Raw genomic sequence first — 26,010 nt, forward strand, 5'->3', positions numbered from 1 at the left:
TACAATAAATTAATATGAGGTAAAAACGGTATTTGTTATTTTGCCTTTTTTCCAAATACTAAATGATTATTAACTGAATACGACGTCTGTACAGGAAAATATCAGACCAAGGTGTTGACAGTACAGACTGAGTGAAAAACCCAGAGGTCTGATATTCCTGTACAGACCGAGAAAGCAAGGCTAATAATTTGTTCATTATATGGCTATTATACATATATAAACATGCAAACTTACAGTATTGCCCAAATGTGAAAGCTGCTGACGGTTTTGGCCTCATAGTCAGAAACCTGTTCACCTCCATGAAGAACTTGCTAACAGATGGTCCGGTTGTTAGCTGGTTAGCTTTCAATCTTTGCTTCTTTTTTTTTTCCCCAGATGCTGTGTAGATATTTATGGGGTACGTTCATGTCCGACTTGGTTTTTCTAATCATGTTTTTAGCTTTCTGGTTTGTAATGAATGTGATGCGTTCCGGACCGATTGTCGTGGTAACCGGTCTGATATGGGAAATTATCAGACTGGAAATCAGCCAATCAGAGTGCATGTAGGATTGCAGCCATATAATACAAATGATACAATTTCTTGTAACTTTGATGTAAAATCAAACTAAAGACACAGAAATATTTTCGAATTGATACATGAAATATGTGGGAAGGTGTGACATTTTGCTAATACTCATAAGGGTATGTGTTTGTGATTGTCCTGGGTCAAGACTACGAATCAGACTTGATGACTTCCTAGACTTGACAATCAGAACAATATCTGTATGTGGTGAAAGTGTTGAACTTAGAGACATTCACTTATCTCGGCAGTGACGTTTGGATCCTTAGACTTTAAGATTGAGGGCCCCCCTCCCAGGAAGAGCTTATGGAGTCATGTTTTCCTCTGCAGGCCTCCCGTCTTGTGCACCAGCATGGACTCCCAAAATTTCCTGTATAATTTCCTGTATTGTCTATTGTGTTGGTAGTATGGCCCAAGCAGAGGGTAGCCCCTTTGAGTCTGGTCTGCTTGAGGTTTCTTCCTCAAATCATCAGAGGTAGTTTTTCCTTACCACTGTCGCCTGTGTGCTTGCTCTGGGGGTTGGTAAGGTTCGATCAGGGGTGGGCAGCGAGGGCCGAGACACTGCAGGTTTTCCTTGCAACCAATCACTGCAGTTGCAGTTTGGATATGTAATCCTCCATTCTGAAAGTAAAGCCCAGACGAGAGGAAAAAAATAAATGAAAGCTGCTCTTGTATCTCAGGTTCAGGTTCAGGTAACTTTATTTGTATTCGTAGGTAGATTTGGCTTGCAGCAAACAGAAACAGAAAAAAGGCGTCCATGTTAGTCAACACAACAACAACAATAAAAAACACTAAAAATACTAACAAAGAACATACACAAAAGTTAACAAACACCACCAAGGACTCACAACCTTAAAACCACTAAAAAGATGGTCAGCTTAAAACTAGTGTGCAAAGGGCAAATAAATAAATAAGTATATAAATATCTAAATATAACCATATGCAAACCTACTAAGATGTGTTCAGTATCTTGCTGTCACTTATTCTGCAGCTGAGGAATTGCTGCAAGAAGAATCACTGGGATCACTAGTGCCCCCTGAGATGAGGCAGGAGAACTGCATGCCTCACTTGCAGCCTTTTTGCAGCCGTTTTATGATCGCTCAGCACATGAAACGCGTTATATACTCATACAGCTGTTGACAAAAAACACTGTACATTATGTACATCAGCTAAACTATGGAATTTAAGTTCATGCAGCCAAAATGTTTGACCATTTTAATAGCAACATACAGAGAGACGGCAAGACAGTCTCACTGCACAGCATGCCAGCAGTTAGCCCAGTGATTGCGCAATCCAAGGTGAGGCTCAGCTGGCTGCTGCCTCACCACACATCTCAGTATTTGAACAGCAAATGTTAAAATTCAGCAATTTTTAATAAAAAAAAACATCTAATAAGGAAAATAACTTTATAGTACAAATCACTGGATAAATATAACCATTTATTTATTCATTTTACATTTTTTTCTTTGACCGTACGTCACTGCCCACGTTTCACCTAGCTATTGCAGGTAGACGGTTATTTTAGAAATGTAGGAATGGACTGGTTGTCTGCTTAGGTTGACTTGACAAACGGATAGCGAGAGAGGGGAAAAATAACCCACACGTTAACACTCCTAAGTGAACTCATGCAGTGCAACTGTCATGAAGCCAGTTCCTCCAAGAGCCCAGACACATTTATCTGACGGGCGTGACCAGGTATATGGTGGGTACCATTTTGAAGGGTGTATCATGTAGTGCCAGAAAAGTGGATCTTTAAGTGCACCCATTGGTGGTCAAGGTCAAAGGTCAAATTATGTTGCACATCTATGGAAGAATGCTAGGAGTTCATTTTCAACAATGGAATCACCAGAGGGATGTAGATGGGAGATAAGACACAAATTAAAATTTGTGTGGTTCAATGGCCCCAAAGCACCAAATCCCTTGGAAGATGTAGTAATGTTGAAGGCGAGAACAATTTGCAATATTGTGTTTCCTTCCGATGAGAAATCTGTTGAATCCAAAGACTGAATATCTTGAAGTGAACTCATCCCTTCATCACGCCCTATGAACGCCTAAATACTTAGATTTAGGGAATAATCCTGTTGTGTCTGATGATTTGCGGATGTTCATGCTGGTTATACGGTCGCAAATAGAGCTTTACTGGCGACGCTATTTGCTATTGCTATTTGTTATTCTAATTCCATCATTTGCACGGTTTATTTTTCTGTAGGTAATTCGGTCGACAAGGCTTAGTGTTGAGCCGAGGCAGCGTTGTTCCCACACTGGTCAGGGTGCGGAGTAATCCATCAAACGTGAAAATCAATCAAATCCATCAAATGTGAAATGGTAATTCTGTATCAGAATCCACTTCATTACTTTCGTAGCACGGGCCGGGGCGGAGGATTAGCAGCAATCTTCCATTCCAGCTTATTAATTAATCAAAAACCCAGACAGAGCTTTAATTCATTTGAAAGCTTGTCTCTTAGTCTTGTCCATCCAAATTGGAAGTCCCAAAAACCAGTTTTATTTGTTATTATCTATCGTCCACCTGGTCGTTACTGTGAGTTTCTCTGTGAATTTTCAGACCTTTTGTCTGACTTAGTGCTTAGCTCAGATAAGATAATTATAGTGGGCGATTTTAACATCCACACAGATGCTGAGAATGACAGCCTCCACACTGCATTTAATCTATTATTAGACTCTATTGGCTTTGCTCAAAAAGTAAATGAGTCCACCCACCACTTTAATCATATCTTAGATCTTGTTCTGACTTATGGTATGGAAATAGAAGACTTAACAGTATTCCCTGAAAACTCCCTGCTGTCTGATCATTTCTTAATAACATTCACATTTACTCTGATGGACTACCCAGCAGTGGGGAATAAGTTTCATTACACTAGAAGTCTTTCAGAAAGCGCTGTAACTAGGTTTAAGGATATGATTCCTTCTTTATGTTCTCTAATGCCATATACCAACACAGTGCAGAGTAGCTACCTAAACTCTGTAAGGGAGATAGAGTATCTCGTCAATAGTTTTACATCCTCATTGAAGACAACTTTGGATGCTGTAGCTCCTCTGAAAAAGAGAGCTTTAAATCAGAAGTGTCTGACTCCGTGGTATAACTCACAAACTCGTAGCTTAAAGCAGATAACCCGTAAGTTGGAGAGGAAATGGCGTCTCACTAATTTAGAAGATCTTCACTTAGCCTGGAAAAAGAGTCTGTTGCTCTATAAAAAAGCCCTCCGTAAAGCTAGGACATCTTTCTACTCATCACTAATTGAAGAAAATAAGAACAACCCCAGGTTTCTTTTCAGCACTGTAGCCAGGCTGACAAAGAGTCAGAGCTCTATTGAGCTGAGTATTCCATTAACTTTAACTAGTATTGACTTCATGACTTTCTTTGCTAACAAAATTTTAACTATTAGAGAAAAAATTACTCATAACCATCTCAAAGACGTATCGTTATCTTTGGCTGCTTTTAGTGATGCCGGTATTTGGTTAGACTCTTTCTCTCCGATTGTTCTGTCTGAGTTATTTTCATTAGTTACTTCATCCAAACCATCAACATGTTTATTAGACCCCATTCCTACCAGGCTGCTCAAGGAAGCCCTACCATTATTTAATGCTTCGATCTTAAATATGATCAATCTATCTTTGTTAGTTGGCTATGTACCACAGGCTTATAAGGTGGCAGTAATTAAACCATTACTTAAAAAGCCATCACTTGACCCAGCTATCTTAGCTAATTATAGGCCAATCTCCAACCTTACTTTTCTCTCAAAAATTCTTGAAAGGGTAGTTGTAAAACAGCTAACTGATCATCTGCAGAGGAATGGTCTATTTGAAGAGTTTCAGTCAGGTTTTAGAATTCATCATAGTACAGAAACAGCATTAGTGAAGATTACAAATGATCTTCTTATGGCCTCGGACAGTGGACTCATCTCTGTGCTTGTTCTGTTAGACCTCAGTGCTGCTTTTGATACTGTTGACCATAAAATTTTATTACAGAGATTAGAGCATGCCATAGGTATTAAAGGCACTGCGCTGCGGTGGTTTGAATCATATTTGTCTAATAGATTACAATTTGTTCATGTAAATGGGGAATCTTCTTCACAGACTAAAGTTAATTATGGAGTTCCACAAGGTTCTGTGCTAGGACCAATTTTATTCACTTTATACATGCTTCCCTTAGGCAGTATTATTAGACGGTATTGCTTAAATTTTCATTGTTACGCAGATGATACCCAGCTTTATCTATCCATGAAGCCAGAGGACACACACCAATTAGCTAAACTGCAGGATTGTCTTACAGACATAAAGACATGGATGACCTCTAATTTCCTGCTTTTAAACTCAGATAAAACTGAAGTTATTGTACTTGGCCCCACAAATCTTAGAAACATGGTGTCTAACCAGATCCTTACTCTGGATGGCATTACCCTGACCTCTAGTAATACTGTGAGAAATCTTGGAGTCATTTTTGATCAGGATATGTCATTCAAAGCGCATATTAAACAAATATGTAGGACTGCTTTTTTGCATTTACGCAATATCTCTAAAATCAGAAAGGTCTTGTCTCAGAGTGATGCTGAAAAACTAATTCATGCATTTATTTCCTCTAGGCTGGACTATTGTAATTCATTATTATCAGGTTGTCCTAAAGGTTCCCTAAAAAGCCTTCAGTTAATTCAAAATGCTGCAGCTAGAGTACTGACGGGGACTAGAAGGAGAGAGCATACCTCAACCATATTGGCCTCTCTTCATTGGCTTCCTGTTAATTCTAGAATAGAATTTAAAATTCTTCTTCTTACTTATAAGGTTTTGAATAATCAGGTCCCATCTTATCTTAGGGACCTCGTAGTACCATATCACCCCAATAGAGCGCTTCGCTCTCAGACTGCAGGCTTACTTGTAGTTCCTAGGGTTTGTAAGAGTAGAATGGGAGGCAGAGCCTTCAGCTTTCAGACACCTCTCCTGTGGAACCAGCTCCCAATTCAGATCAGGGAGACAGACACCCTCTCTACTTTTAAGCTTAGGCTTAAAACTTTCCTTTTTGCTAAAGCTTATAGTTAGGGCTGGATCAGGTGACCCTGAACCATCCCTTAGTTATGCTGCTATAGACGTAGACTGCTGGGGGGTTCCCATGATGCACTGTTTCTTTCTCTTTTTGCTCTGTATGCACCACTCTGCATTTAATCATTAGTGATCGATCTCTGCTCCCCTCCACAGCATGTCTTTTTCCTGGTTCTCTCCCTCAGCCCCAACCAGTCCCAGCAGAAGACTGCCCCTCCCTGAGCCTGGTTCTGCTGGAGGTTTCTTCCTGTTAAAAGGGAGATTTTCCTTCCCACTGTAGCCAAGTGCTTGCTCACAGGGGGTCGTTTTGACCGTTGGGGTTTTACATAATTATTGTATGGCCTTGCCTTACAATATAAAGCGCCTTGGGGCAACTGTTTGTTGTGATTTGGTGCTATATAAAAAAATTGATTGATTGATTGATAAGGTAGCTTAAATTCACCCATTTCGGGGGCGGCATTGGTACTCGACTTTTCTCTTGCTCTCAGCCAACAGCGCCAAGAGTTAGCAGTGTGCGCAGCCAGTGTTCTGTTGAATTGTGCGTGTCGTCGCATAAATCGACAGTTCCGTAACCCGACTATATTGCGCATGCGCAGTTGTGCAGAGGACCGGAATGACATTCGACAGGAATGACATCTTTCAGAACACCGGTCAGGACGTGGAGTAATACAGTAGTGTTCAGAATAATAGTAGTGCTATGTGACTAAAAAGATTAATCCAGGTTTTGAGTATATTTCTTATTGTTACATGGGAAACAAGGTACCAGTAGATTCAGTAGATTCTCACAAATCCAACAAGACCAAGCATTCATGATATGCACACTCTTAAGGCTATGAAATTGGGCTATTAGTAAAAAAAAAAAAAAAAAAAGCAGAAAAGGGGGTGTTCACAATAATAGTAGTGTGGCATTCAGTCAGTGAGTTCATCAGTTTTGTGGAACAAACAGGTGTGAATTAGGTGTCTCCTATTTAAGGATGAAGCCAGCACCTGTTGAACATGCTTTTCTCTTTGAAAGCCTGAGGACAATGGGACGTTCAAGACATTGTTCAGAAGAACAGCGTAGTTTGATTAAAAAGTTGATTGGAGAGGGGAAAACTTATACGCAGGTGCAAAAAGTATAGGCTGTTCATCTACAATGATCTCCAATGCTTTAAAATGGACAAAAAAAACCCAGAGACGCGTGGAAGAAAATGGAAAACAACCATCAAAATGGATAGAAGAATAACCAGAATGGCAAAGGCTCACCCACTGATCAGCTCCAGGATGATCAAAGACAGTCTGGAGTTACCTGTAAGTGCTGTGACAGAAGACGCCTGTGTGAAGCTAATTTATTTGCAAGAATCCCCCGCAAAGTCCCTCTGTTAAATAAGACGTGCAGAAGAGGTTACAATTCGCCAAAGAACACATCAACTGGCCTAAAGAGAAATGGAGGAATATTTTGTGGACTGAATAGAATAAAATTGTTCTTTTTGGGTCCAAGGGCCGCAGACAGTTTTAGAGACGACCCCCAAACTCTGAATTCAAGCCACAGTTCACAGTGAAGACAGTAAAGCATGGTGGTGCAAGCATCATGATATGGGCATGTTTCTCCTACTATGGTGTTGGGCCGGGTATCATGGATCAGTTTGGATATGTCAAAATACTTGAAGAGGTCATGTTGCCTTATGCTGAAGAGGACATGCCTTTGAAATGGGTGTTTCAACAAGACAATGACCCCAAGCACACTAGTAAATGAGCAAAATCTTGGTTCCAAACCAACAAAATTAATGCCTCGCAGATGTGAAGAAATCACATCACAGAAGTTTAGTGATTCACAGGATTGCTAAAAAAAAAAGCAGTTTGAACATAATAGTTTTGAGTTTGTAGCATCAACAGCAAATGCTACTATTATTGTGAACACCCCGTTTTCTACTTTTTTTTTTCTTTTTTTTTTACTAATAGCCCAATTTCATAGCCTTAAGAGTGTGCATATCATGAATGCTTGGTCTTGTTGGATTTGTGAGAATCTACTGAATCTATTGGTACCTTGTTTCCCATGTAACAATAAGAAATATACTCAAAACCTGGATTAATATTTTTAGTGACATAGCACTACTATTATTCTGAACACTACTGTACATCCAAATGTGAAACGGTTGAATATTTTGCCACCGTTACCCCGATATTATAAAGTCTGAAATCTCACGCGATTAACAAATCGGATTCACGAAAAAATTTAATTTGGATTAGAATGTTAAATGGAACACTGTGACTTAGTGTAACTTGTCTTTTCTTGGGTGAAGACAAAGGTGTTCTGTGTCGTTATAAATGTATTTTCATCCATCAGCCAAGTAAAATTCCTGTTTTTAAAGATGTTCATTTTTTAGATATTTGCAGTTTTCTGTGCAGATGCTAACTCATTTTGCCTTTAAATTTAAATTTCAGGAGGAAATCCTTCAATTCTTGAACTTTTAACTTCATTTGGTTGTTTTTGGATTCTATGGTATACGAGTATAAAGATTTTGTGAAAAAATTGTAAAATGATTTTTTTTTTTTAACTTCCTTTGTCCTTTGACCTTGACCACTATTGGTTGCACTTAAGGATCCACTTTTCTGGTACTACATGATATGCCCTTCCAAATGTACCCACCATGTACCCCGCCACTTCCATCAGATAATTGGGTCTGGGCTCTTGCTCAACGTCTAAACCAGGTGGTGGGAGATCTGTGTATAGTGGAGTGGCTACTTGCGCACCAACTATGCTGAAATTACATCAAACCTACAACCCCTGGCAAAATTTATGGAATCACCGGCCTCGGAGGATGTTCATTCAGTTGTTTAATTTTGTAGAAAAAAAGCAGATCACAGACATAACACAAAACTAAAGTCATTTCAAATGGCAACTTTCTGGCTTTAAGAAACACTATAAGAAATCAGGAAAAAAAAAATTGTGGCAGTCAGTAACAGTTACTTTTTTAGACCAAGCAGAGGGAAAAAAAAATATGGACTCACTCAAGTCTGAGGAAAAAATGATGGAATCATGAAAAACAAAAGAACGCTCCAACACATCACTAGTATTTTGTTGCACCACCTCTGGCTTTTATAACAGCTTGCAGTCTCTGAGGCATGGACTTAATGAGTGACAAACAGTACTCATCAATCTGGCTCCAACTTTCTCTGATTGCTGTTGCGAGATCAGCTTTGCAGGTTGGAGCCTTGTCATGGACCATTTTCTTCAACTTCCACCAAAGATTTTCAATTGGATTAAGATCTGGACTATTTGCAGGCCATGACATTGACCCTATGTGTCTTTTTGCAAGGAATGTTTTCACAGTTTTTGCTCTATGGCAAGATGCATTATCATCTTGAAAAATGATTTCATCATCCCCAAACATCCTTTCAATTGATGGAATAAGAAAAGTGTCCAAAATATCAACGTAAACTTGTGCATTTATTGATGATGTAATGACAGCCATCTCCCCAGTGCCTTTACCTGACATGCAGCCCCACATCATCAGTGACTGTGACTCCAGTTTCCTCTCATTTGTTAATAATTTGTTTTGTTGTGCATTTTCGATTTTTAAGACATATTGCTTTAAGTTTTCTGTCTTGACGCTTTGATGTCTTCCTTGGTCTACCAGTATGTTTGCCTTTAACAACCTTCCCATGTTGTTTGTATTTGGTTCAGAGTTTAGACACAGCTGACTGTGAACAACCAACATCTTTTGCAATATTGCGTGATGATTTACCCTCTTTTAAGAGTTTGATAATCCTTTCCTTTGTTTCAATTGACATCTCTCGTGTTGGAGCCATGATTCATGTCAGTCCACTTGGTGCAACAGCTCTCCAAGGTGTGATCACTCCTTTTTAGATGCAGACTAACAAGCAGATCTGATTTGATGCAGGTGTTAGTTTTGGGGATGAAAATTTACAGGGTGATTCCATAATTTATTCCTCAGAATTGAGTGAGTCCATATTTTTTTTTCCCTCTGCTTGGTCTAAAAAAGTAACTGTTACTGACTGCCACAATTATTTTTCCTGATTTCTTATAGTGTTTCTTAAAGCCAGAAAGTTGCCATTTGAAATGACTTTAGTTTTGTGTCATGTCTGTGATCTGCTTTTTTTTCTACAAAACTAAACAACTGAATGAACATCCTCCGAGGCCGGTGATTCCATAATTATTGCCAGGGGTTGCATAACTGATACATTAAATGTGTTTGCTAAGGGTACTACCTCATAGGGCGAGACGTAGAGAGCAGGTGGAGATGCGAATGAGCGACAGTTTTGCAGTTTGTATCTCACTGAAGTGGCCACTCAGCTGAAATGATGACACATTGGTGCAAAGTGTCCAGCTCTTAATATCCTATTATCCATGTGAATAGATTGTGGAAATTCCCCCGACTGTACCCAGCAATGACAAAATAAAATTAAAAAATGAAAATAAAGTGCATACAGCGCACTCACCGACTCGCAGAATGATGTCCCTGCTGGATGTAGTGTCCTCTCTTCCATGTCCAGTATATAATTCCGCGCTTATATGATCCTTTTGTCCTCAACTCACTCCGAGTGCAGTGCTCATCCACGCAGTGGAGCAGCCTCTTCTCTGAGACTCGGTGACGTCCAGCAGCTTTCTGGGGGCACTCATTCTTTGATTTGATTTATTAGGCAATAATATTGTAAAGGCCCTGTTGCGCTTTGACAATTTAGCCTGCAGATGCATACACCAAATACACTCGCATACATCTCATACATCATGGGTGTATTCTGTACAAGTTAAGAGCATGTTGAGGCATACGGGTATATGTCAGTACGGTGAGGTTGTCGAAAAAGTTTTTATATATATTTAATATTTTCTACGCATGGATCATGCATCCGGCATCCGCGGGCCCTACATTCTAGATGTTATGCAGTTATTGACGCACGTACTTGTTACTCATAAGTCAAAATACATTGAGATAATGTCTAACATACCCAAAACTTATTTTTAATGTTTGAGTAATTAGCTTTGAACCTATGTATAACGCTTATCTCCAACGCATATTGACATATGTCAATGTATTTGACATGTTCCAGGCAGCCACAGAACTTATTGAACGTGTCAGCTACGCTATTGTGTGTTTCCACATCCAAATTTTAAGAACGGTTACCAAAATAACTGACGTCTATCGCATTTTTTTCAACAACCTTCGGCTGGTGTCCCAAAATTAAAGCCATAAAATACACTTTTGGATACTTGTTGGATTTTGTCATTATGGGGTATTGTGCAGACTTTTTTGGGTGGTGGGGGTAAATTTCATCCATTTTGGAATAAGGCCGTAACATAAAATGTGGAAAAAGGGAAGTGCTGTGAATACTTTCTGGATGCACAATATTTTGAACGACTGTGTATCCACTGGAACTGGGTGAAGCAGAAACAACACCTTTAACAACAACCAGCATTATCAGGTGCTGTGATTTCAAAATAAGAGCCTTGGTTCGTGTTGCATGTTTTTATTACAGCAGTATAGGTTCTGTAATACATACAGGATTTACACTAGCTTCTTTATAAAATTAGAATTATCTGCTTAAATTCACATTTGCAAGATTAAAGAGAAAACGTGATTGTGTGAGGAACCATTACGGTCGTTCAGACTCCTGATTCCAATTGATATGACCCTCTGAGGGGAAAATAAGCAATATTAAGCAGAAGAGCACTAGCTTTGATTAAAAATTATTTTTATTCTCCAGTTGCTGTAGGAATACATGTAGTTTACCAATCACTGATTTGTATGGAAACAAACCTTAGGCTTACCTCATAATTTCGGGGTGAAAAGCGGTAAGTTTAGATTTGCTAAGTTGGCAGTTAATGTTTCTAAAGTTTTATATTTTGTAAATCTATTCCTATAAATTCATATTCTTCATAAAGTGATGAACGTCACCAATCTCTAGTAATAATGGACATTTGTTTTCTTAACTTGAATAATCATCCTGAAATTAAAGCTAATGTGTGCATTCCTCCACAGCAGCAGACATGTCAATGACTAGCTTTGTCAATCAGAATCCTTCAATCAAATTAATGACTCCCTCATTTATGTGCAAGACATCAAAAATATACAGCATAGTTCACATTTCCAAGCATGTATTGAAAGCAACATAAATTTAATAAAAAAAAATAAAACAAACAAATGCAGTTGACTTTATTACTGTAATCTGCCACACTAGGTGAGCTCTGCAAAGCAAACAAGTTAAACTGCAAAATAAAATTAATACAACAAAGTAAACAACAGTGTCCAAGGTAGTTTCTGACCTTGGTCCATCTGGAAAAATTAAAGTTTGGAGTCAAGAAAAGTGAAGAGTGCATCATTACTGGAATAAAACACTGAAAGGAGAGAAAAAAATTTTTTTTCCAATTAAAATTTGTGTACCTGTACCAAAACCTCTCCATTGTCAAAGGTCCGGCTACATGATTTATAACATTTGACACTTCCACAAATGCAGTCAGTAAAGGTCTTAATCATCGTGTCCCCATTAAAGCACTGAGCACCAACCTGACAGCACCACAGTTTCCACACATTAAGGACACTTGACAATATCATCATCACTGGTTAAATCGAGGTGCTGATGAACTTCATATAATAGTTTACTCATCGTACCAGCAGCCCTGTTGTCTCGCCTTTCAATACAAAGAATTTGCTTAATTTAAATGTGCAAATGGAAACTACAACAGGAAACCTGTGGCAACTGAAACTGGATTCAGTTTAAATGTTTGATTTCAAATCACATTTATTTTCTTTATGTTAAGTCCTACTGGAGGGGAGGGGAAAAAAAAGGCCTGAAATATGAATATAATCACACGATATGTTGATGTGTACAAATGTGATCCTGGTTGTCCTGCACAGGGAGGCCTTGTTTGTTTGTGGGAAGTGGACACTGTGCTTTTGTACGACTGCGCTGTGCTCCGTGGCTTTGATTGCGGCGTTGGACAGTCTGACGGCTGCTTCAATAGTGAATGTTGAGGTAAGAACGTTTGCAGCCTCCGGTTCAAATAATCTGCATCCCCACAAAAACCAGGAGTCCGTTTATTGTGGAGAAATGTGCTGTTGATTGGTACCCTGTGGCTGCTTTGAACAGCAATGCTGCTTACGGCGCTTGTGTGTTCGCCGACAAGCAATTACTCAAAGTCATTCTTCAGCTGCCACCCCTCCCAAAACAAAACGTCCAGTCAAATCTCTTTGACTTAACACTGCGTCTATATGATGAATTTGACATCGTTTTTGACGTTGCTGTGGTTGTTCTCGTTGCCAATGCTGAAGGGGTTGGGGAGGAGCCTCATCTTCATGGTTCCGTCAGCGCCGCAGGAGAAGATGTGATTGGCCGGTCCCATTTCTATCTGCATGACGCCTGTGCCGAGGTTCCTGAAGAGCGACTGGCGAGCGTGTTCGTTTGGAAAGGTGTAGAGCAGGCTCTGTGTGGCCAGGCTCCAAACCTGAGGAAGGAAAAATACATCCCTTATTATCCACAGATTCTGAACCTAAGATTGGATTCCTTTAAAAAAATAAATAAAGGAAAAGTAGCATGTTACATAATATTAGTCCAGATGGCAGACAGGAAGACGCCAGGCGAACATTCTCTGAGAGCCAACTGATTCAAATTCCCAGACTGGGGATGTTATTATTTGATAAGAAATTTCTGAGACGACTATTTAATCTTTCGTTTCCAGGGACCAGAATCGTTTAAAAGCTTATAAATATGCAGCACTTGTGTTAATATTTAAAGTCAGGCGAAGCTCAGCTAACGTCACACAGCTTTTTAAGTTTGTCTGAAGCTTCATCAATGTAGAAAATCAACTGAACATCACTCGTATATTGAAGTAAAATCCATGAATGGCGCTGTCCCCAAAACCATTTCCAACCCGTTCCATTGCGCTGCCTTTCTGAACAGCTACTAATCATGACATTTTTCGCAACATGCGATCATTTTGTCACCTCAGTTCGTGTTTGTGAACTCTAAGACACCAGCATGAACACGGCACGTGCACATTAGCATCAAATCAGATGATTATTTTATGATCGTGAACATGTTTAATTATAAAAATCAGTCGCGCAAGTGTACACATGAACTGTTTGCTGTGGACTTGAGTTATTCTGGCGTGTTGAGGTGAATACTGATGTTATGTTCCCGTAGGGGTGGGACACACGACCTAAATGTTTGTATGGTGACTGTATATTATTACCTTTTTGCACTGTATGGCCCCTTTTTTAATATTTATCTTATTTGTGGAAGAGTTTAACATGGACTATTTTCATTTTCAAATCTACTTCAAATATAAAATCTGGATGGGGAAAAAACAAAACAAAACGAAAACATTAAATTAAATTTTTTTTCCCACTACACTGTTTTATACCTTTAACAGCTGAACTTAATGACCAAAGGCTTAAACAAGTGTGCAGCGCAGAAGCCCACTGGTTCACCCAACAGAATCAGTTTAACCACGTCCATGACCGTTACCTTATGTATTCATGTGAAAAAGACTTTATACCCAGTTGCAACTGTAAGAATTTTTTTTTTCACAGCTGTTTTGAGTAATGCGTGGAGCTCAGCAGATCAGGAAACAGACCTGCGATCAGCACTGCCCGAGTGCTGCTGCACCAAAATGATCATTAATTTCCATCACACCAGTGATGACTAGGACACCGGTGTACTGTGCACCCCTAACTTACAGTCGGTGAAATTTCTTCCTGCTAATGCTTTACATTCCGAGCCGCTGCAAGGCTTTTATTGTGAAATACAGATGCAGGAAGTGTGTCAGTAGTAGCTCTGTTTACATGCAACATTTACATACACAGGCTGATATGTGGCACATCTCCACCAAAGTGTTTAGTTCATTTGTCTGCAAACACTCAGACACAATATACTGTAGTTCATCAAAACTAAAGCACAAAGTATGTCACTTAATCTTGATCACAAAAAAGAAATATATTCGAGAAGGAGCAGGAAGAATCAGAAATGCTTATCAAATCCTACCCCCCCCCCCCCCCCCGCCCAATTAAAAATCAACAGGAGACACTTGATCATAACCTGTTGTAATTGTACTTCACTGGACATGCCAAACACTGTCTGATCATCCATGTGTTCTGAGGTTTTGGTAAGGACACGTTTGGATTCAGTGACTAGAAAAATTTCCTTCATATACGTAAAATTAAATATCTGAAAACTGATGTTTTCCTGGCTTAAGATAATTAATCTATACGGAGGGGGTGTGGTTTAACGCTGTCCCTTGTGCACCCACGAGTCATGATTCAATTATCCAGGTTGTATTTTGTCTTGAGGGAGTCTGGGTTTGGCTGTATGTCACATCTGTACGCGGTAACTCTCGGTGCCAACAGACCTTGAGGTTTCCCTCAGCGGATCCACTGATAAAGCAATCTTCAGTAGGATCAACGGCCAGCGCTTTGATTGGCGAGTCATGGGCCTGGAAGCTCTGCCGCTGGTGGCGGTGATGGAGCTCCAACACAGTGATCCAGCCCTTCCTCCCCCCTGTGATAAGCAGCTGCTGTCTCAGGGCCACCGAGAGCACAGTCGCACCTGAGTCGTGACAACAGAAAGCTGAGGAGAGAAAGAAAGAGGAAAGAGGAAGGTGAACAAAAACAAAAGGATTCCTCAAAGGAGTTTTCTAAGGTGAAATGTTTCTCAGTTGCTGCATCTTACCGTGCACAAGGCTGTTTGCAGGAGTCACCAGAGTGTCCCACAGACACACGTTCCTGCAGAAAGATTTAAAGATGATCAACATGTCCAAGGAGGGATGGACTGTCCCAGCTGAATGCAAACAGTCTCCGTGTTTAACTACAAGCTCATGAAGAGGAAATTAAATTTGCCTCCGTTCATACCTGTTGTCTGTGGAAAGGCCTGCAGTGGCAATGAGGGAGGACGAGCCCACAAAAACAAAGTCGTGAGCTGTCTTGTGACACTGCAAAGTCTGACACACACACACGACACTGAGTAAAAACAGCGGAGAGATAAAAGCAGCATAATTTAACATCACTGCATGTTTCCTTACCAAGTACGGTTTGGGTGCATTCCCGCTCGTGTTGACCTGCCAGAGACTCAAACCTCCATCTGCATCCACAATCCCAAACTACACAAGAGGACAGACATCAAGCGAAAAACTACAGCAGCATATTTACACCAGTCTAACAGACAAAAATGTATGGTTGGCCGCTGGAACCCCATCAACAATCATGTAAGCATAAATAACAAATCATAAAAGCTCTGCACACATTTTCCAACATTTTTAAGCATATTGCATGCCCCTCCAAGCGGAACAGACAGATAAGTTAGCTGTGGCAAATAAGAAGCACCATCAGAGAAAATGATTAGCTTGAGGCAAGCGCCTGAGTTCAGATTAGTTGAATCGCAATGTGTGCTGAAGCCAAACTCCCGCTGTGCTTCGTGCCTCAGCACCAGCGCTGCAAGAAGTGTGAAAACACTGCTGGATCTGAGAGGCTTTCATCACAATTCAGTCCCATTGCAAAGCTAATAATAACACCCTGTTACCTCTATGGTGTACCCAATAACTGTGTGAAAAGTGGTCACCTTGTTCCCCTGGTGGTTGAATCGTATCCGGGTGACCCTGGAATTGCCTGGACTTCTGAAGCAGATTATCTGCTGGGAATGACCCCACTCAAACATCCTCACGCTCCCGTCCTGCGCTCCTGTCAGGTCTGAACAATGGGACAAAAATGGAACAGTCATGTGTATGATGGCTTCTTCTTGCCGTTTTACTCTTCCCAAGACCTTCTGCATAATTGATGAAGTAAACTGTTCATCTTACACTTCTTGGGGCATCATACTGTAATGAAACTACATCAATATAATTTACTTTGACAAAGGGTTGTTTGTTCCATGACTACATCAAGGTGCTTGGGCCAATTTACACCAAACGTAATATATGCATGTACCATGTTGAACCCAGAACTGCCCTTAAGAGATTCTCATTCATTCATTTTCTATACCGGCTTACTCCAATGAAGGGTCTCAGGGAGCTGGAGCCTGTCTCAGCAGTCACAGGATGAGAGGCAGGGTACATCCTGGACAGGATGCCAGTCTATTGCAAAGCCCTTAAGGGATTTGTTTTGGCAAAAGTCCTGGTCATTAGGGTTAAAAGTCTGGTTTATGCATCTGTTACATCCCTCCAAGTCCTTCTGCTGATGTCCATGAAACGTGGATCAACATTATTCACAGAATTGCCCTTAACAGGTTTGTTTAAGCAAAGGTCAATGTCATTGTGATCAAATGTAAAAATTGGGATTTGGTTTCACTCCAATCTGTACCAAAGATGGCACACACATGGAGGTGGGTTGTAGAAGTGGCCAGGTAAGGTCAAATTTGCCAAAGGTCTATCAATGGGTCAAGATTACTGGGGTCAAATATTAAAATTTACAGTTCAATTTGCATCAACCATGGCACATATATGGGGCAGCTTCTGCAACAGCCCAGCAGGGGGTCAAGGTCTGTTTGTTGGACTACACTTCCCAAGTTTTTGTGCTGATTTCCACCATACTTTGTATGTCGCTGAAGGCTGACTCCCAAATTGCCATTTAAAAACAAAACAAAAACGACACATTTGGATAAAGGGTTAGTTCAATCCATTTGATTTTCAATCCAATTTGGACCAAATGTAGATTCCAGAATTGTCCCGGCAAGGTCAGTCATTTCAGTCAAGGTTACAAGGTACTGTCTTTATGTTCATGGATACCATGACCAATTTAGTACAATAAGAGGAAACAGCTTCCATTTTTGTTAAAACAATCATCCCGTGAAGACCTTTAACGTGAAGCACACAATGTTGACATCAGGTGTACTTACAGTAAGGCAGGGTGGGATGAGAGGTCATCCTCCTCACATTGGTGAGGTTTCGCTTGATCATCTGCAGGAAGAAAATTAGGAGAAATACAGTAAAACAAACCTACTCAGCACTAAACATATTTATCCATGTATTATTGTTAACAACTGTTAGATTCTATTGTAATACCCCAAATGCAGTCACACTAAAACAAAAAAACAAAACAATTTTAATGTACCAGTTAAAAATAATGAAAAGTGTGCATCACAATTATTAAACCAAGATGGTGTCTTCGGCTGAATCTCAATTCTACCCCTTGGCCCTTCCCCTTACCCCTTCCCCTCCGTTTTGCGCGGGCACAAGAGACGGGGGTGTCTCAATTCTCTTTTTGCAGCGAGGCGGAGGGGTAGGCGGAGGGCTACAAACCCCTTCAAACGGAGGAAATCTGGATGCACACTCCGTTTGGAGGGGTAGGAGGAGCTTATCAAAGAAACAAACATGGCGCTGAAAGAGCCGCACAAATGTAATGCTTTCATTACAAATTACACTGTTTAGAAAGTTAGAACTTGCCAAAAAACTTTACAGGCAATTGCCTATGACAGCAATGGGTATGCTGCTGGATGCATGTTGCATATAGTCATTTTGAAGAATATCATAACTTCGCTTGTGTGCTTAGGCGTTATAACGCATATACACATGAATGCAATGATAAGGCACTTTTATATCTCACAATGGAGAAAATCATGATGAAGTGTAAGCACATTAATTTGTATGTTCATAAATCTTTAGATAATATCAATCCCTGCTGTTGGATTTCAAGGTCTGTAACGCATGTGTATTTTGTAAACAAACAGGGAGCCCTGAACACACTCGTCTCCTAATAAGCTTTCAGGCAGAAAATGAGAAGTTTCACCAATGGGAGTAAGTTGGAAAATATATACACACACGTATATGTGTAACACATCATATTAGGACGTCAGGACATGTATATAGACTCAATAGACTGCTATTATTCGTCAAGGAAATTTCTAAAGGAAATAGTGCTGGATGCCAAAAAATGGGACAATCTGAAAAAGAAATATAAGGTTAACAGAACTAGATGCAGCACATAACATACATACAGGTGCTGGTCATATAATTAGAATATCATAAAAAAGTTGATTTATTTCAGTAATTCCATTCAAAAAGTGAAACTTGTATAATGTATACATTCATTCCACACAGACTGATATATTTCAAGTGTTTATTTATTTTAATTACTAATTAATGAATTCATCAATTAGCAATATAAATTACTATTAATTATTAGCATTAACATTAATTAATTACTAATTACTTATTAATGCTATTAATTATTGTAAATTACTAATTAAATTAATTATTAATACCACAAAATTCTCCAACATGATTGCGATGCGTCGAAGAAATCTGCAACTTCTTCTATTTCTTTGCATTTACACAGACAGGCGAAAAAACAAAAAGAGCAAACAGGCTACTGCAACAAGTTGTGCTTCGGTTGCCATGTTGACAAACAGTGAAGACGGCAGTTTGAGACGGGCAGTTTTTTTTCCCGTAAGGTGGAGGGGTGTCTCAGTTCATAGGGCTAGAGGCATACCCCTTTGCCTTACCCCTTGTTTTAAAGGGGTAAGGTGAAGGGGAACAAAAGAGAATTGAGATTGGGCCTTAATAAAACTTATGTCTGATCAGTGGTCTAAATACTTAAATACGAGGTCTGCCAATAAAGTATAGGTCCTTTTTATTTTTTTCAAAAACTATATGGATTTCATTCATATGTTTTTACGTCAGACATGCTTGAACCCTCGTGCGCATGCGTGAGTTTTTCCACACCTGTCGGTGATGTCATTCGCCTGTGAGCACTCCTTGTGGGAGGAGTCGTCCAGCCCCTCGCCGGAATTCCTTTGTCTGAGAAGTTGTTGAGAGACTGGCGCTTTGTTTGATCAAAATTTTTTCTAAACCTGTGAAGCACATTGAAGTGGACACGGTTCGAAAAATTAAGCTGGTTTTCGGTGAAAATTTTAACGACTGATGAGAGATTTTGAGGTGATACTGTCGCTTTAAGAACTTCCCACGGAGCGAGACGTCGCGCAGCGGTCCCAGGCGCCGTCGTCAGCCTGTTTCAAGCTGAAAACCTCCACATTTCAGGCTCTATTGATCCAGGACGTCGTGACAGAACAGAGAAGTTTCAGAAGAAGTCGGTTTCAGCATTTTATCCGGATATTCCACTGTTAAAGGAGATTTTTTTTAATGAAAGACGTGCGGACGGGTCCGCGCGTCGGGATGCAGCCGGCGCGGTGCGGCGACACAGGAAAAACACCTCCGTGTTGATAACCATTTGTAAAATCCAGGCGGCTTTTGATGGCTTTCAGTGGAGTGAGTATATGAGAAATTGTTTAACAGCTGGACATGTTCCAACTTGTCCTTAAGGCTTCCAACAGAGGTGTTTTTCCTGTGGCGGAGCGTCGCAGCGGCTGCGAGCCGACGCTGCAATCCGCCCGCACGTCTTTCATTAAAAAAATCTCCTTTAACAGTGGAATATCCGGATAAAATGCTGAAACCGACTTCTTCTGAAACTTCTCTGTTCTCTCACGACGTCCTGGATCAATAGAGCCTGAAATGTGGAGGTTTTCAGCTTGAAACAGGCTGACGACGGCGCCTGGGACCGCTGCGCGACGTCTCGCTCCGTGGGAAGTCCTTAAAGCGACAGTATCACCTCAAAATCTCTCATCAGCCGTTAAAATTTTCACAGAAAACCAGCTTAATTTTTCGAACCGTGTCCACTTCGATGTGCCTCACAGGTTTAGAAAAAATTTTGATCAAACAAAGCGCCAGTCTCTCAGCAACTTCTCAGACAAAGGAATTACGACGAGGGGCTGGACGACTCCTCCCACAAGGAGTGCTCACAGGCGAATGACGTCAACGACAGGCGTGGAAAAACTCACGCCTGCGCACGAGGGTTCAAGCATGTCTGACGTAAAAACATATGAATGAAATCCATATAGTTTTTGAAAAAAAAAAAGACCTATACTTTATTGACAGCCCTCGTACATTCAATTTAAAGCTTCATGGAACAAAGAAAAGGAGAAAACCTCTCTGTTTAGGGGAAAAATAGATTTTTTTTTCTTTTTTTGATACATTTTCATTAGTCCAAATATTTAACCTCATTTAGCCATTCGACAGCTTCACTAAAGATATACGAGGTCTGTCCATAAAGTATCGTACCTTTTTATTTTTTTCAAAAACTATATGGATTTCATTCATATGTTTTTACGTCAGACATGCTTGAAGCCTCGTGCGCATGCGTGAGTTTTTCCACGCCTGTCAGTGACGTCATTCGCCTGTGAGCACGCCTTGTGGAAGGAGTGGTCCCGCCCCCTCGTCGGATTTTCATTGTCTGGAAATGGCGGAATGAAAAGGACTTTTTTTCCATCAGAATGTTTTCAGAAGCTGTTACAGACTGGCACCTGGAAACCATTCGAAAAATGTATCTGGCTTTCAGTGAAAATTTTACGGGCTTCACAGAGAATAAGGACTTTAACTACAGGTTTAAGGACCCCTTTAAGCACGGTCGGTGCGCCGCGCTGCGAGCTGCGACGATGCAGCACAAACCACTGGATCATTTCTAAGCTGATGGCTCTGTGGATACGAGACCGTCGTGTGCTCTTTCTCTGGTTATCACAAGACCTGGACATCAGCCATTTTCCGGCAGATTTCACTTTTAACAAGAGATTTTGTCATGGAAAGCCGCGCGGAGGCTTCGCGCGTCACGACCGATTCGCTGATGAAGCGAGACAAAGGAACACCTCCGTTTCGGAGTGTTAGAGGACAAGTTGGGACATGTCTATCTCAGCTTTCAGTGCTTACCAGTCGAGTGAGTATAAAAGAACTTGTGGAGAGCTGGACATGTCCCAACTTGTCCTCTAACACTCCGAAACAGACGTGTTCCTTTGTCTCGCTTCATCAGCGAATTGGTCGTGACGCGCGAAGCCTCCACGCGGCTTTCCATGACAAAATCTCTTGTTAAAAGTGAAATCTGCTGGACAATGGCTGATGTCCAGGTCTTGTGATAACCAGAGAAAGAGCACACGACGGTCTCGTATCCACAGAGCCATCAGCTTAGAAATGATCCAGTGGTTTGTGCCGCATCATCGCAGCTCGCAGCGCGGTGCACCGACCGTCCTTTAAAGGGGTCCTTAAACCTGTAGTTAAAGTCCTTATTCTCTGTGAAGCCCGTAAAAGTTTCACTGAAAGCCAGATAAATTTTTCGAATGATTTCCAGGTGCCAGTCTCTAACAGCTTCTGAAAAAATTCTGATGGGAAAAAAGTCCTTTTCATTCCGCCATTTCCTGACAATGAAAATCCGACGAGGGGGCGGGACCACTCCTTCCACAAGGCGTGCTCACAGGCGAATGACGTCACTGACAGGCGTGGAAAAACTCACGCATGCGCACGAGGGTTCAAGCATGTCTGACGTAAAAACATATGAATGAAATCCATATAGTTTTTGAAAAAAATAAAAAGGTACGATACTTTATGGACAGACCTCGTACTTTATACAAATATAGGAGACCACGTTGTCAACACAGGCAACATTAAGTTCTCCATCAAATGCAGTTAGCTCAAAGTTTAACAACAGGGTTTACAAATCTACATGAGCGATTGGACAAGAAATATGGCTTCAACAAAACACAAAAAAGATTAGAGAGTATAATTTGATAATATAGGTGCAATGACTAATCAATGATTACCAGACTACTAAATTAGTTGCCAACTATTTTCTGAATAAATCCATTGTTTTGAGCCATTTTTGGAATAAAATGTTTTTGATTTCTGACTTCAGACAACTTTATTGATCCCAAAAAAGGGCAATTATGATTACACTCCAATTACCTCAGACAAGATACAGCAATTAATCCACAATTACTTGTTTACCGTAATAATGGCACACATCAAAATTAAAGACAACACATATACATTTGACATTGTTTATGTGCACTGAACTTGAAGTAGTCCATCTTCCGAACTGAGGCAAAGTGGGTGAAGGCCGCAGCAGGAGGGGCCTGCGCCGCCCAGCCTGGGGGTTCAAGGCTGCAGCTTCTTAAATGTGAATATTTTTGTCTGTTTTCTTAACTACTTTTTACTGTTAGTGAAGCCCTCAAATAGTTTAGATATAAAAGCCCAAAGACCAGTACTGGTGGTGATGGGGGGCTGATAATGCCATTTGTTTTCTTCGACTTGAAAGATATATGTCATTAATTACAGTAATTAATTTAGCTCAGAATGAAGTAGGAATACTCAGCTTTTGAATTAGTTTTTTTTTCTCTTTTAAATTTACAGCAGAAAGCTTGGTTAACGTGTGGTGATAATTTTTTCCAGGGGTTGTACACGACTCCTTTCAGCTCCCAATTATACACCTGCAAAGGCCAAATTGTTTTGCCAAGTAAAGACCAATCCAGATCACACGACAGATTTGGGTCCTACGAAAACAGGTGTCAAAATCGTAACAAGAGAATCAGTGATGATGCTTCTGATATTATTACTGAATATTCTACAAAACATTTTAAAGATTTTCATGGAAATAAAGATATGCAAACCTACAGTTGATAACTAAACATCACCTGCTTCATTTGTTAAGTGTTTATTATTTGCACGTTGTTCTGCTTAATACAGACAGCCTGGTCTGTTGGTCACTGAGCAAATCCACTACAGCAGCTGAGGATTCAGGGGCTTGCTCAAGAGCACCTCAGTGGTGGTAAAGATTAGGAATATGCCAATAATGACCCCAGTGTCACAGACCAAACGCTCCCCTCTAAAAATTGGTCCGACCTGCCTCCACTGCGCATGCGTCATTTCGGACCTCAGCACCTTGTCTGAGAAAGAGTCTTCATCCAAAGCGATCAAATGGATTAATGTGATTATTAACCATCAGATGACAAGCTAAAACCTCTTAAATAATTCTAAAGTCAGTTTTAAGCAGATACAAGGCCGTTATAAGCAGAAACGAAGTGATACTCTGTGACGCTTTGAAATGATCGATGCGCAGTGAATGCATCAGCTAGCAGCTTGTGTAGCTGTGGCGCTCTGATCGCTTCCTCCATCTTTTATGATGAAATAATGCTGAATTTATGTGGAAATGGTTGTTGTACAAAAGCTTCAGATATCTGTCACTGAGATAAATGACTGGAGTGCAGTTTGAAGCAGAAACGAGATGATAATCGGTGAACCGCGGCTATTGATGCATGCTCAGTGAGGGCAGGGCGGACGATTTTTTAGGGGGAAACCGTTCAGTCCGCGACACTGGCATCATGATCACAGCCAACACTTTTTTTTTTAGTGTTCTGTGGTGGTTTTGGTCAACCTGAACCACTTGGAGTCATCATTCCAGCTGTCACAAACAGTTTGTGTTGGTGCTACGCTGTGACAACCTCTTATTTATTAAATCATGAATTCAGGGAGAGTTTTAAAAACTGCCTCTGTTGTGACAAATTAAACTGATGCAACTTTGACAAATACCAACAATAAAAATCACACTGCTAAGCTGAAACACACAGACTTCCTGAGGACCCAAACAGTTTAGTTTTCAGGAGCAAAGTTGCAGGCTCAGTTTTGCAGCATGGACTGAAGGACAATAATTAAAAACATTTTTGCCAGTTAAAAAGGTAAAAACACGCAGTTTTATAATCCTTTGACAGGGATCAGATACCGAAAAATAAAACTCACCACAGAAGCACCTCTCCCAGTCTGCACACCTCCCAGCCACGGCATATTGATGGGTGTGCCAGGGCTGCTGTGGCTGTAGGGTGTGCTACCATGGAGTGTGGCAAAGTCATCACGTGTATGGACCACGAGAAAGTCATCACCAACAACACTACACATACACAGAAACTTAATTATACATGCACTTTTATGTCAGCAAAACAGTTAAATATTTTTGGGAAAGGCATTAACAACAACAAAAACCTGGTGAGTTGAAGCAATGGTATGTAACTTCTCAGACGTTCAATTCATTGAAAAGTGCATAAAAAAAAATAGATTTTATAATCATGTCATCCGATCTATGACCATGTGTCTTTCACACTTGCATGAAGACAAGGGTAGAGCTGTCAACTCATCACCACGTGGTGATGAGCAGGGTCACATGGCAAGGTAAGCCACTGAAGGCCTAAACGTGTTGAGGGGCTTCTGGGAAGGTTTGCTGGAAGAACCTATCCAGACCGCCTTCAGCTCACACCATCGAAGGAACTTTGCCTTCATCTTAAGGGAGACTGGGGACATGGAATCAGAGTGGTCCATGTTCAAGACCTCCACTGTTGATGCGACTGCTTTGAGTTGTGGCCAGATGGTTGTAAGTACTTGTCGTGGTGGCAACCCAAGAACCCACTGGTGGACTTCTGCAGTGTGGGAAGAGTCAGGCTGAAGGAGGAGGTCTTTCATGGCTGGTTGGCACAAAGGTCTGTGGAATCAGCGGACAGGTACTAGCAGGCCAGAAGGGCCGCAGCCTCAAAGGTTGTTTAGACAAAAGCTCCAGTGAGGGAGGAGTTTGGAGAGGCCTTCGAGAATGACTCAGGCCAGTCAGATGAAAGGGAGTCAGTTCTTAGCCAAACCTGTGTTCAGCAATGGAAGAGAGCTGCTAACCAAGACTGGGAATATCGGGCAGTGTAAGGAAACACTGAGAATCTCCTCAACGCTCCTGATGAGGCAGGGATGGAAGACTTGGAAGAATCATTTTCCTGGTGAAAGTCAATGAGGTAATCAAAAAACTCCTCAATGGCAAGTTGAAGGGAGTGGCAGAGATACCCTCCGAGATGAAATCTCTGGATGTTGTTGGGCTGTCACAGCTATACAGTGTTGCATGGAAATGTGATATAGTACCTCTGGATTGGCAGTCAGGTACTGGAGGGTGTTCAGTTGGGTGACTTCACAGTTGAATTTCTGGATTTTGTGGTTCTGCTGTCTTCATCAGAGAATGACCACTGGTGTGCACTGGGCAGGTTTGAGGTTTTCACCCAGGATGTCTCCGTATGTTGCTGCATTCAATTTTCCCTCAATCCTGACTAGTCTCCCAGTTCCTGCTGGTGAATAACATCCCCACAGCATGATGCTGCCACCACCATGCTTCACTGTAGGGATGATGCCTGGCTTCCTCCAAACATGATGCCTGGCATTCACGCCAAAAAGTTCAATCTTTGTTTTATCAGACCAGAAAATTTTGTTTCTCATGGTCTGACAGTTCTTCAGGTGCCCTTTGACAAACTCCAGGCAGGCTGCCATGTGCTTTTTATGAAGTAGTTGCTTCCGTCTGACCACTCTACCATACAGGCTTGATTGGTGGATTACTGCAGAGATGACTGTCCTTCTGGAAGGTTCTCCTCTCTCCACAGAGGAATGCTGGAGCTCTGACAGAGTGACCATCAGGTTCTTGGTCACCTCCCTGACGATGGTTCTTCTCTCCCAATCATTCAGTTTAGACAGGCAGACAGCTCTAGGAAGAGTCCTGGTGGATCTGAACTTCTTCCATTTACAGATGATGCAGGCCACTGTGCTCATGGGAACTTTCAAAGCATCAGAAATGATTCTGTAC

At 40.9% G+C, this 26,010-nt stretch overlaps 1 protein-coding gene across 1 annotated transcript in view; it reads right to left on the reverse strand.

The window, feature by feature from the left end:
• Window positions 1-11,064: 11,064 nt before the first annotated feature.
• The window catches only part of LOC117510773 (dmX-like protein 1), a 196,497-nt gene continuing 181,551 nt past the window's right edge, over window positions 11,065-26,010 (reverse strand). The window contains 8 exon segments of the mRNA XM_034170628.1: window positions 11,065-13,055; window positions 14,958-15,175; window positions 15,278-15,330; window positions 15,457-15,545; window positions 15,627-15,704; window positions 16,163-16,290; window positions 17,435-17,495; window positions 24,150-24,297. Coding sequence (XP_034026519.1) covers window positions 12,819-13,055; window positions 14,958-15,175; window positions 15,278-15,330; window positions 15,457-15,545; window positions 15,627-15,704; window positions 16,163-16,290; window positions 17,435-17,495; window positions 24,150-24,297 — 1,012 coding nt within the window. The 3' untranslated portion in view covers window positions 11,065-12,818.

This window comes from Thalassophryne amazonica, chromosome 5 (assembly GCF_902500255.1).
Source record: "Thalassophryne amazonica chromosome 5, fThaAma1.1, whole genome shotgun sequence".
Lineage (NCBI taxonomy): Eukaryota > Metazoa > Chordata > Actinopteri > Batrachoidiformes > Batrachoididae > Thalassophryne > Thalassophryne amazonica.